We start from the raw sequence: 12,821 nt of genomic DNA on the forward strand, positions 1-12,821 counted from the left end.
CGACATTGTGGTGTAAGAAATTTGCCACAATTCCTCAATGTAATTCTAACAAACATCCAACCAAACAAAGGATTGTATCTGTTTATGTGTGCTAATGCTTCCCAGTATGGATCAGTGTTACTTACTCTGGACTCTTCATCATGTCCCCAAGTGATGTTTCATGCTTCCTGCAGGGCGACTGCAGCTCAAAGGTCCATTTGGTAATATATTGTTATCATAGACGCTGAATAAAGGCAGGTTTGAGTGGAATAACTAACATGTAACATACTTAAGCTGTCTTTACCACTCTGATATGGTCCCTTGCTTGCTGGGTGTTGTACTGTGGCTCTCCTGTCTGCCACGGGGCATCACAGTATACTCCCTTACCTTGCACTCTCAGCCCACAGTACTCTGAGGTTTTGGTTCTGACTTGGTGTTCTTATTGCAATGGTGTGTAATTTATCCCAGACTGTGAACCTGGTTAACAGGAATGTCCACTTTAATGTATAGATCCATTTGTCCGGAAGGCGAGCTGTTTGTGTACAACGAACCCAAAGACTCTCCAAAACTGTTAAAAGAAACGTGAGCCACTATGTTTGATTTTAATAAGGGACTTTACTCATTCATATGTACAGAAAACAAAAGTTTATTTATGTTTTCTCTCAGCTCAAAACCTGAGCCAAATAAAGAAAGGCAGCATGATCCTGTCAGACATGATGACCTGCCGTCCTGATGAGCAACAACACCTGCAGCTGATGAGCTTCCAGCCTGCAGATGAAACCAACAGACCTGTCAACTTAAAGGGTAACACCAACAATTTTTAAAGCCGGGTCTTGAAAGGGGAAGATGAATGCGTGGAATAAAAAAAGTAGATACCTCTGAGTCTTCTGTCTGCTTTTCAGACCTGGTGCCTACATTACCCAGAATGCATCTTAGCCACTGCACGACATCACTGAAGGCATTTTATTAAAAGGCTCGATGCTACTTTTTCACACATGCAGTATCACTCCCCAGGACTTGTAAACACACTTTGAAGGGGACAAATTGGTGGAGTTACCCTTTACAAGACACATATTTAATTAACCATCAGCGACATTTTTGTGTCCTTGCTAAAAGTGCATTCACTTTATTCGGGGATGCAGAATTACAGCAGTAAAAGCACCAATATGTTTAAAGAGTGAATATCTCTCTCCTCTTCATTCTTTTGTATGATTCACGTATTCCTTTTTACTACTCGATTACATCAGTTTTACACGTTAAAAAAGGGGTGAGGAAAGTGCAACAACACCAATATTTGAACCCACCTACACATCACGAGCAGCTGCAGCAGAATGTTTCTCGTTTTTCTAAAAAGCACCTGTTTAAGATTTAAAAAGTTTAAAATCCCTTGTAGAATCTCCTACCAACAACAACTTTACACAGATGTTATATATCGCAGTGTTTGCTCTGCAGGTCCTTTGCGTTCTCACTTGTTGGGCTCTTTGGAGCGCGTGGACGTTCCTCTTGCAAACACTTCAGCGTCATCCTGTGTTGAGTGCTGCGCCGTCATAATCAGCCAACTCGCATGTTTTCCTGGTTGTTTACACACTGAGGGAGGACCGATCCAGGAGAACTGTCAGTATGAATTTGATCTGTAAACGTCTCTTTGGTGCGGTGCAGACAGCGCCCCCGAGCCCATGTTTTATGTTCCTTTCATCCAGTGTTTTTTTTTTTTTCTCTTTTGATTATCTATTCATTCTCCTTGGACTCGCCTGTTTCATCTTCATGTCCCTCTGATTATCTGCCCGGCTGATCACATGTCAGTAATATCTGTTGAGGCTCTGGGTGACTGTACTGATGTCTGGCTGTCCGTTCATCCAGATCTCGCGGAGGATCCTTTCGCGCTCTTCTAGCCGCTGGGCCCGGTCCAGCTCTGATGATACACACAGAAAAAACACACACACAAGCACAAAGAAGGGTTACAGCGCGACCACACGCTGTCCATGCATCTAACCATCAAACTTATACTGAGTAGACTTTCTGTTTCAAAGCTTGAGCTGACAGCAGTGTGTACAGTGTGCGTATATGAACGTCCACTGACACATTATTATGTATGGAAATGAAAAATTGCACCTTGTGATTCCTCTGATTTTGACACCGAGCTGTACAAATGCTTTAAAACTATCCAGTGGGCAGGATAAAGTGCCGGCAGTTAGCGTTTCTGCAAACCACGGATACGTTCACTTTTCCACTTGGCAAAGACTACGTACCTTATTGACATTTCTTCCAAACGTGGCACATCACGGTCACGTTACATGATTATTAACAGACTTTAAAATTGGGGAAGTGGAAGGGAGTGGCAGGCAAGAAGGTTTCATTTCAATATTTGTTAATGTGCAACCACTGGATACTTTTAAGGAGAGATCGGTACATCTGTCATCTTGTTTGTGGTGACCAAAACAGGTATTTTAATCCAAAACATTATCTTTTCCTGAACCTAACCAAGTGTTTTTTGCAGCTAAGCCTCACCAGACCACAAGTACTGTGTTGTCATGAGAAAAATTTTTAAAATTTAACAAAGAGAACAGTACAGTTTCATCATATCCTTGGTTTTCAGAGACATTGACTGCTAAAATGTATCCTGCTGATTGGGCTGTTCAAACTACTCTCCAAAGACAGATTTAAATACCTGTGTGGAACATTTTTTATAAAGATTTACAACTAAGATCTTGTATTTGACTCACATATTGTAGTTTTTACTGCTCTGCAATGTTCAGCTCATGGAGAAGATTAACTGGTGGCTGTTTTAATGTTTGGATCTTATGGCATTAATGTGAGTCACGGGTCTTCATGTGTGTGTGACAGATACCCTCAGCTGATGTAAACATGGTGGCGTTCAGCAGAGCTCTCTCAAAGCGCCTGCGTCTCCGTGCCGACAGGTCAGACGTGTCATCCCACTCCTCTGATTCGCTGTCCCCAGCAGGCCCGGTCCCTCCCGAGGTAACAACAGCAGTGCTGTCTGGATTACTGTCAATGGGCTGATGGACGGGACAGCCGTGATGGCGATGGTGGTGATGCCTGTTCCTGTGGCGGTGGTGAGGGTGAGCGTGTTTACTGTTGCCGTAGCGGCAGTCTGCTCGACAGTGTATCTGGAAGACGATGGCGCAGAGCGTGACAAGAAGGCCGACGCAGACACCGCCCAAAAACACCAACGCTGTCCTCTCGGGCTGGTCTGAGAGGAAGAGAGGAAGAGGAGAAAAATGATGCAAAGTTTTTAGTGAATAAAAATGGTGGCATACTTAAAGGTTCTATAAAACATTCACTGCCTCTAGATGTCGCACTGGAGCGCCAGCGTCAAAGACCGAGACCATCGGGCACGTCAGCCACACCTCCAAACCAGACACAGCCTCTATCATCATATATCACCTCTAGTCTGAGTGTTGTCAGTGTCCTCCTTTTGCGAGGTGACGTTGTCAGTTATGAATTTGCTTTTCACTGTGTGAGAAAATGAACGTTCGAAAACTGTACATTTTTACAGCTTTTGGGAATTTCTAGAGGTGGCAAACATGCTGGATGCCGAGACCTCAACATCATGCAAATAAGGAGTGGGTAACGTGTCACAATGTCTCTTGCAACACAACAATCCCAGGCCTTGCGGTGTTGAAAATCACATGTTTTTATAATTGCCTGGTACTCCAGGCACGGCTGCTTACATGGCCAATTAATAGGAAGTGTGGTAATGACTGATCCTGTGAGCCGTTTTCCCACGATACATGTATTAGTTAAGTACTGATGATACAAAGCCAATTTCTGGACCTGCTGAGTGACCTAAATCCAAGTAATATAACTTAGCTTGTTTAGATATCCTGCCAATCCTAGCTGCCTATAACACAAAGTAAAACTATGTTTTGATTAATTGTGAATGCCTTCAGCTGTGAACTGCACTCTGTCATCTTTACCTAATAAATGTAGTAGGGGCTCACAAGCACTAACATGTATTTACGTCCCAAAACAATGAACAGAGAAGCTCAGACTACAGCAAACACACACTCAGAGGGAGTCTGATGTCATTCTCTGCCCAGGATGTTATCACTCCACTACATCTTTACACAGCAGTTACTTATATGCTGCTTTATTACTGTTAAAAATGTCTAATGTTAAACCTTTTGACCCTCGACTGCTGTTCCGTCTTCCTCTCCTCGTCTCCTTGACCTCACAGAGTATAATACTGAACATACAGTCACACATGACCATTTCTCTAATTGGACCTACCTGCAATGAAGGTGTAAGCTGCCAGTAAGTTGCTAAGCAGGGCCATCTCCTGGGAGACCACCGCCACCTCCATATTTGGGCTTCCTGTCGTTGGCGCGCTCATGATTTGACAGCTTGTCGTACTCCCCCTGCAGAGGTCAGCGGAGCTTCATGACTCCCCTCGGCTGTAGGTGTGAGAAGTGGAGGAGAGAAGTGATGGAGGGTCAGAAACAGGGAAAAGAAAGAGAGAGGGAGGAAGTGGAGCAAAAATAGCAGATAAGGAGAATGGGGAAGAAACATGAGTGACAGTTTTAATTACCAAATCATCCTTCAGGTTTAATTAATAATGCAAACATGCAGGGAATCTAAAAACAGGTCAGCTTGAGCCTCCTTCCGCCTGTGACCTCTCAATAAAAACATGAAAATGTACATTTTAGTTGCATAAAAACAATGTACCTCTTAAATGAAATGATAGTGATCCTGTTATGTTGTTCTTGTGAACCAAACCTGCTCATAAAAATGATCCAGACAGGCTCTATGCTTCAGTGCTGTAGTATATCAATCATTCCTATTCATCCACAACTCAAGCATCTCTTCTTTGACAACAAGACGAGTTAATTATCGAGTACTGGAGCCTTCGACGCCTCACCCCTTAATCTATACATCACTTCTCACTTTCCCCCGCGTTACAAACATGCCTGAGCTGTGAGCCTGCAGGGTTTGGACCAGAAGACAACCATGAGGCATTCATACCTCAGACGACCTGATTTCTTCCCTTCAGTTATGTGCCAATATTTGAATTTAAGATCACACACACAGTCATTTAGTAATGTATTCACATGCAAACAAACATACTTTAATGATGTCATGTATAAAAAACTCTGAGGTTTTGTAGTATCAATACAACCAAGTTTTTTAACTTGGTTGTACTGATACTACAAAACCTCAGAGTCAACTTGACAAGGGTGTTTGAAAATACAGGGAAATTAAAATGAGATATCAAAATGAGCTGTGATCAACGTTTTACTGGGAACAGAAAACTGCCAAAGACTTGAATTATGCTGAATTCATGGAAACATTTTTTGGCTTTTGTTGGATTCATTTTTTAGTGTTTGTGTTGCTCCAGAAAATGATCAGTGGACTACACAACTTCACCCGACATTCCATCAGCATGGAGGTGACTAGATAATGACTTAATGTCCATTTTTGGGTGAACTTTTTCTTTAAGGGATTTAAAAACACTTTTTCTTTGGTGGCTGAGAACAACAACTCGTTGGTATAGCTTGCTTAGAGACTTCCTCTGGACTCTGCACACACTCTGTGCACTAAAGACAAACATACACATTTGTCACATCACATCATTCTTTCACTTTATAGCACTATACTCAATTATAGTGTGCATTGTGTGATGTTAATGTAAAGATACAAGTATGGGTGCACTCTACACTAACAGTAGGACTACCCAAACAGGAAGAGTCAATCTCTGGGACACTCTATCTCAACCACTAGGTGGCAACAAACAGCCGGCAGCCAACTTAACTCTTTACAGGTTGCAGAGTCACACAGATCAAGACAGCTTACCTTCCTGGTGGACACACACACACACACACACACACACACACACACATAACCACATATACACACAAAGTCACAATGCAGATGTGAAGCAGCTGTCAAAGACGAGCTGGTGTCATGGACCTGGAGTCGAAAAAACCCAAACAGACAGTGCTGTTTCAGAGCTTTAGAGTTTCTCCTTGCTGCTCTTTCTCACTCTGAAGGGTCTTAAGGCTCTCAGACTGTAAACTTCTGTTTTTGGCTCAAAAAAGGGGGAACAAAATCACATTAAACAAATAGAACATGAAAATGTAGTCATTTCGTCAATTCGCCCTCTTATGCTGATGGAAAGTCGGGTGAAGTCTTGTAGTCTGTAGTTTCTGGTGCGAAATAGCAAAAGTGGTTTGCAGCATTCTTGTAAACAACTGAAGTGGATGGGACAAGTTTTATAACGGAGAACAACAACGGAGAAAACACACAATGGCTGCACACAGCTTGTCTTGTGGTCAAGCTCGAGCTTACACTTTCAGCCGAGCAGCTAAGATTTGAGCTTTGGAAAGAGTGCAAATAACATCCTTTATACATCAGCTCAGATTACACCAGATGGGCTGTACTGAGCATTTTTATTAATTTTTTTTGTTTTGTTTTTAATTGTTCTATTACATTTTAAAACAAGTCCCCATCTACTTCAGGTGTTTAGGAGAATGCTACCACGCTGTTTTGCTGTGAAGCTCCAGAAATGTTTCGTGGACTACAATTTTTGGATGAATCCGTCCTTTAAATCATTGTTTTGCTTGTTTGACTCCAGCATGTTGATTTTAAATGAAGTAGTCTCTGTTTTTAGATCCATTCAGGATGAACAGTGAAATGTACTAACAAAGCTACAATCTGTACAGTTTTTATTAGGTGTGGATGTGAACACACTAAAGATGACGATACGGAGAGGGTGTTTACATCCTTTATTAATCTGCGGAGAAAAAAAAAATCTATTTCTAAGGACAAAACTAAGCCTTTAAATAGCAGGACATATATTTTTAGCCATCCTGTCAAGTTCTCATTCGGCTTTATTGAGCTGAAAACACGACAAAATAGATCATTCGCCGTGGGTGTGGACGTGAGTTATCAACTTGTTCCAGGAACAAAAACACCAAACCATTTATTGTCTACACTCGCGTGCAGCACCCAGGTTAAATGTAGAGTAGACAAATAGCTTTATACAGTATTGTGTCTAGACATGTAGCCCCACTCCCAGGCTGGAACTCCCCCATACACACTCAGGATTATACCTTTAGTGTGCACGTTACTTATTGATGGTTCTGATACTAAATGTAGAGCACCTTCAGCTCCACAGGTCCAGACTGTCTGATGGTAGAGAGAGATGTCAGAGGGGAAATGGATTTTAAGAGAGCTGAAGAACTGGAGAGGATCCAGGAAGATCCTTCATCCTCTGAAAGGAGAGGAGGTTCGGGAGGGAAACAAGATGAGCAAAGAAAGAGCTGTGTCTACTGTGCTTCTTTTACTTTTTCTAACTTGATCTGATTAGATTTAGGCCTCCACAGTCTCTTCTCTTTTATCTTATAGAACGCCTCCCTGAGCATTTTTTTGTACTCCAACTTACAAGAGTTTAAATATACAAACACATTATGTTTTGAGGAGTTTGACTCGATGGGCAGCTGTTTTAATAAGTGATGATAAAGAACATGAATGAGTGGTTCGAGACCTCGCCACACAATGAACCTGACACGATGATTGGCATGCATAAAAGTTCACCCAGATATGAAAATTCAATCATTATCCCCCATGTTGACTGAAAGTTGGGAGAAGTTTTGTCATCTACAAAACATTTCTGGAGCTTCACAGCAAAAATGAGCAGCATTCTCCTAAACACCTGAAGTGGATGGGGGGAAAAAAAATTTAAAAGGCTCCATGCAGCTTGTCCGGTATGACCCAAGTCTCCAGATACTCAGAGATTCCAAATGAAATTGAATGAAGACATTATTTACATCCTTTTTCAGATTAAGTCTTCATTGTGGTCTCAGAGCTACAAGTGTTGACACACCTCCCGTTTAAAGTGGGTGCACAAGCTCGAGACTTCATCGAGGGTGTAAAAAACACCTTTTCAAATCAATTTGGGATCTTGTGGCTTGCGGAAACTTGCGCTGGACGAGCTGTACGGAGCCATTTAATGTTTACGTTCAGTCGATTTATTACATTTTAGCAGAATGTGGCGATGCTGTTTTGCTGTGGTGCTCCAGAAATGTTTTGCGGACTACAAAATGTTGAATAGATTATGACTTCATTTTAATTTTTGAGGGAACTGTTCCTTTAATCAAAAAAACTAAACTAAGGACACATTTCTGCTACATTAAACAAAGTCATCCCTCTTACATTTGTTAAATTTGTCGGTTATTAGGTAGTTTTACCTCTTTTATACCTCTAAAAAACAGGGGAATGAGGGCTGCGCACAGTCTAAACCTTGACAAAGTGTGAGAAACTGATTTTGCTTTGTTTTATTCGTCTCAATCCAGACAGGTTGGGAATAAACTCATCTCAGCCAGTTCACCAATTTAAACACTCCCTCTTCTTATGCAAATGAGCTGCTATTGCTCAACAGGCGGGCAGAATGAGGGCGTTTATATTATCATCACTTATTGGATTAACTCAAGCATTTTCAGTCCCCTTCAAGCATTCTTAAAGATAAATGAAAATCTGCGTCCTAAATGACTTTAATGCACTTTGTCTGCAAAATTGTAACATCTGAGTTCAGCGTCATCTGCACATGTGAGTGACATCCCAAATCTGTGAGCCGTGCTCGAAGCGTGACGCTATAATTACACCGAAAAATTTGTGAAGCCCCTCGGCGAGACCTGTATCACTGACAATCCTCACTTAAGCTTTGTGACGTTCTCCTCCAAAACTTTTGAATCCCTTCTTCCAAATAAAATTACACTGTGCGGATGTGAGTGTTAATCCCGTGTGTGGAGTGTGGGTCAAAAGGGCACAGGCAATTTTTTTCACTTTTTGTACATCTTTTTAATTTCATAAATGTGGTCGTGATTTCCCCAGCTGACAGCTGTGAACACATCTCATTACGCATGAATGTATTCTCAGTGACGGCTTATGAGCTTTCTGCCACATTAGACTCTTTATTAACGATTGCAAACGGGCCTAATTACCTCATGAAGACACGGCAGACTTCGTGACAAACAACTGTGGATGTATTGTTCTGTGAAAACAGGATCTGAATGGCTTAAAAGACTAAAATTGAAGTATAAAGGAGTACTTTCCGTGCTGTGGAGCTGTGAAGACATGGCAGAAGTTTAAAACCCGAACAGATAAAAAATGGATGATGCTTTCAGAGACGATCAAACTGGCCTAATTTCTACGGATGTTTTCTGTGAAACAGAAGGCGCAGCACTCTAACTCTCACCTGTTAGTACAACCTGAGATCACACAGACGAGCAAATCTGCATTTAGCCTGTCACGGTTCTAAAAAAAAACACGCGCTTACTGAATACAAAAGTTTTCCTCATCCTTGCGTGCCCCTTAGCATAACAACTCCCCTCAGGCCTTTAATTATGTTGCAAACTTACAACACAGTCAGAAAGCAATGCATCAGCACAGGCAAGTGCGAGAGCAAACAAACAACAGATAGCATGACATCTCAACACAACCGAGCACAACACAACCTCCGAGCTATTTCTAAATCCACTGACTGTCAGGGTCATTTTGTGATGCTGTGTGTAAATCCTGCAGGACATGGCTGCCCTTCTCTCTCCACTCCCCCCATCCCACCCCCCCGCTTTACTCTTCGTTTTCTGTCCGTTGGATGTGACAATTTGGGTGACAGCAAAAAGCATGTCGTCACAAATAATTCATCGTTTTGTAAATTAAGCATCGATTCAGCACCTCTTGCAGCGGTTCTCATGAATCACGCTCCTTTTTTGTTCCACGACTGCAACCTTGTAACATCTGCAGACAAGTACAAGCAGAGGCCACGTGAAAAAAGGAGCCTGAAACAGATTTCCGTCAGTGTCACAACAGGTAAGAGGAGTGAATAATCCCGCTGCGGTTTACTATCCGGCAGCTGAACATCAGTTATATAATGACATTAGCATGAGACAGTTGGCCTGCAGCCAGCTCATTACAGCCCGTTGCACTGTGTCCAACAGTCTAGACAACAAGAGCTGTTTACTCTGATGACATGACAACTGTAGATCTATCTGTCTATCTATCTATCTATCTATCTATCTATCTATCTATCTATCTATCTATCTATCTATCTATCTATCTATCTATCTATCTATCTATCTATCTATCTAGCCAACCGTCAGCATACAGTTGGCTTAGCTGAGCATGAAGACGAAGAGAAGAAAAGGACAGCAGCTACTAAGACCGCTAAAGCTCACAAATAACGATCTGCACAAGGACCAACGAGATAAAACGATCATTTCCCAGTATACAGGGTTACGTGACGAACACGTTACGACTGAATAGTCCGGCTAATAATGCCCCTTTAAAAGTGATAAAGTTGACATTTACCGAGCTTTGGTTTTGGCGCGGCCTCAATAAACAGGGTGCATTCAGTTTATTAGGCTCGACTAGCTAAACTAATTATGTCTGATATGCAGTCAGGCAGTAAATCCCCCTTCATAAAGGTTATAATGTTTAGTTTGTGTTGGAACAATTTCAGATGTAATGAATCAATTTGATGGTTGTTCATAGGCTGTTGTTTGTGGTTTGTGGACTCAGTATTAGATAGTTAGTTTCTAGTCTTTATGCTAAGCTAAGCTTTGCTTCATACTTACCGTGCTAACGTTTAGTTTTAGCTCAGTGTACCTAATAAACTGGCACCTGAGTGAACACGTTAATTAGTGAGCGTGTCACCCTCTGTCAGGCAAGCTGTTTCCAACTGCTTCCTGTCTTTATGCTAAGCTAAGCTAACCCACTAGCAGTTGTTGCTTTGTTTTACTGTACAATCATGAGTTGTATTATACAGCATTAATTTTAGCTAGGTGTTCCCTGATAAACTGTACGAGATGTTAATCATTGAACTCCAGAAGTTATGGAATAGGTATAAGATACTTTTTTTGGCCAAAGTAATTGTGATTCGAAATATGTTTTAAACTCAGCAACACATATTGGGATAACTTTACCTTACACATTGTCATGAAAAAGAAAAATGTCCTTAGTGAGGATATTATCCTGGTAATTGAAATTCACCACAATCAACCCGATTTTCTATAAAGTCTCTGATCGTGCCAACACTACTTTGTTACCTTTGGTCAGGCTAACTGTTTCCCCCCTGTTTCCAGTCTTTATGCTAAGCTAACCTAATTAGCTGCTGGCTGTCTACCGTACAGTCATGAGAATGGTATCAATCCTCTTGTCTGATTCTCAGAAAGAAAGCAAACAAGGGCATTTTTCCAATTGAAACACGTTTTAAACTACATGATGCACTAACGCTAAAAGTCTACAGAAAATAAAGAAAAATGGATATGCACATGGCTGCTTGACCAAAGATCCAACATGTCAGCAGGAAATGCGAAGTACTTTTCCTTTCCCCCTTTTTTTCATAGAAACTGATCTTCCTCCCACTTTTCTATTCCGGGTCTGTGCAATCTGGCCAAAAATTCTTAAATGCCACAATTGCTCTTTGTCCTCCTCCATGTGGTTAAGAGGTCTATGTGGCTCCTCCGCCTGTTACAGCTCAGCTCACACACACACACACATGCACACACATGCAGGAGATACACTGTCGCTCTTCTCACACTTCATCCACACACACTCATGACGCTTCCTAACCGTATTTCTTCCTGTCTGTGATCCTAATGCAATGTGACACTACTGGCCTTTCCCCTCAGCTGCTCCACCGTTACTATCTGTCATGACCTGCAGACAGACAGGAGAGGGGGAGAAGAACACAGACTTAAAAAAATAAAATAAGAGACAGAACCGGAGCAAGAGAAAGTGAAAATGATCGAGACGGAGCAAAAGAAAGGAAGCACTTAAACATCTTTAACATCATTACTGTCTATGTGCATTCCTCACCACATGAACATGCAAACACACCGTATATACTTACATTAATGCCAAGATCCCATCTGTTTACTCCTCTTCTCTCCTCTCCTCTCCTCCTCTCCTTCCTCCTCTCTCTCCTCCCTTCTGCTCTGGTCCTCTCCTCTCTCCGCTCTGTCCTCCTCTCCTCTCTGCTCTCTCCTCCCCCTTTTCCTCTCCTGTCCTCTCTTCTATTATCTCTTCCCTGCTCTTTGCCTTCCCCTTAAAAAAGAAAAAAAGAAACACTCACGGTATAATTATATGTGTAAATCTTCCAGTTGTCAGACGAGCCTGTGCGCTCCTCTTCACTTTCTTAGACGCAAATTAAAAAATTCAGTCATTCTCGCCTTCAGTCCTCCTTCAGTCCTGCCTTCTGGAGGAGCAGCAGGAGGGTTGTTGCTCGGACTGTTTCACACAGCGCAGCTCTCGGATATTCCATTTTTTTTTTTTCAGGTTGCTTTTCAGAAAGAGAGGCAGAGGTCAGGTCTTCAGGGCAGAAACGTGACATAAAAGCCACAGACAGGTCGGCCGAATCTCTCTCAGCCAAACGTCTGCTCCTCTCCCTCTCTCAGGCTCTCACGCACACTTTAACAAGAGCGACACACACAGTCACACACGTGCACATAGTTGTAAAACGCAGATTCGCTGCCTCTGTCTCCACGGCTCCTCTCTCTCTCTCTCTCTCTTTCTTTCTTGAGTGCAGAACCGCTCAACAGCAAGAGGAGAGAGAGAACAGAGTGAAGGGAGTAGAGAGGGAGGGACGGAGCGACAGAAAAGCAAACTGAGTGCCTCACGGTTCACATGGGAAAATGTTTTTCACGTGTAAAGCTGGAAAAGAAAAAGGTTATGTAAATTAACCACATGTTAAATGATATTTTCAGCGGTGTTTCACACAGAACAGAAGCTCATCAGGGGAGCCCTTAAAACCTGTGGCTACCCAAACTGGACCTTTGTCAAAACCTCTAAAGATCCAGAGCGGACAGATTGGAAAACATGGTCAT

The 12,821-nt window shown here is 42.2% G+C and overlaps 1 protein-coding gene across 5 annotated transcripts; it reads right to left on the reverse strand.

The window, feature by feature from the left end:
• Nucleotides 1–574: 574 nt before the first annotated feature.
• On the reverse strand, nt 575–12,484 carry eva1ab (eva-1 homolog A, regulator of programmed cell death b). Of its 5 annotated transcripts, none has more exons than XM_030413395.1 (5): nt 12,071–12,484; nt 11,569–11,655; nt 4,231–4,394; nt 2,828–3,190; nt 575–1,891 (listed from the first exon to the last, which is right to left on the reverse strand). In XM_030413395.1, exons 3-5 carry the CDS (start codon nt 4,331–4,333, stop codon nt 1,779–1,781), a joined length of 579 nt encoding a protein of 192 aa, XP_030269255.1. In that variant the 5' UTR covers nt 4,334–4,394; nt 11,569–11,655; nt 12,071–12,484; the 3' UTR covers nt 575–1,778. The 5 variants fall into 5 exon arrangements, with proteins under 5 accessions (XP_030269255.1, XP_030269253.1, XP_030269257.1 ...); XM_030413393.1 differs by lacking the exon at nt 12,071–12,484 and adding an exon at nt 11,849–11,975; XM_030413397.1 differs by lacking the exon at nt 11,569–11,655.
• Nucleotides 12,485–12,821: the final 337 nt, after the last annotated feature.

This window comes from Sparus aurata, chromosome 4, assembly GCF_900880675.1.
Source record: "Sparus aurata chromosome 4, fSpaAur1.1, whole genome shotgun sequence".
Lineage (NCBI taxonomy): Eukaryota > Metazoa > Chordata > Actinopteri > Spariformes > Sparidae > Sparus > Sparus aurata.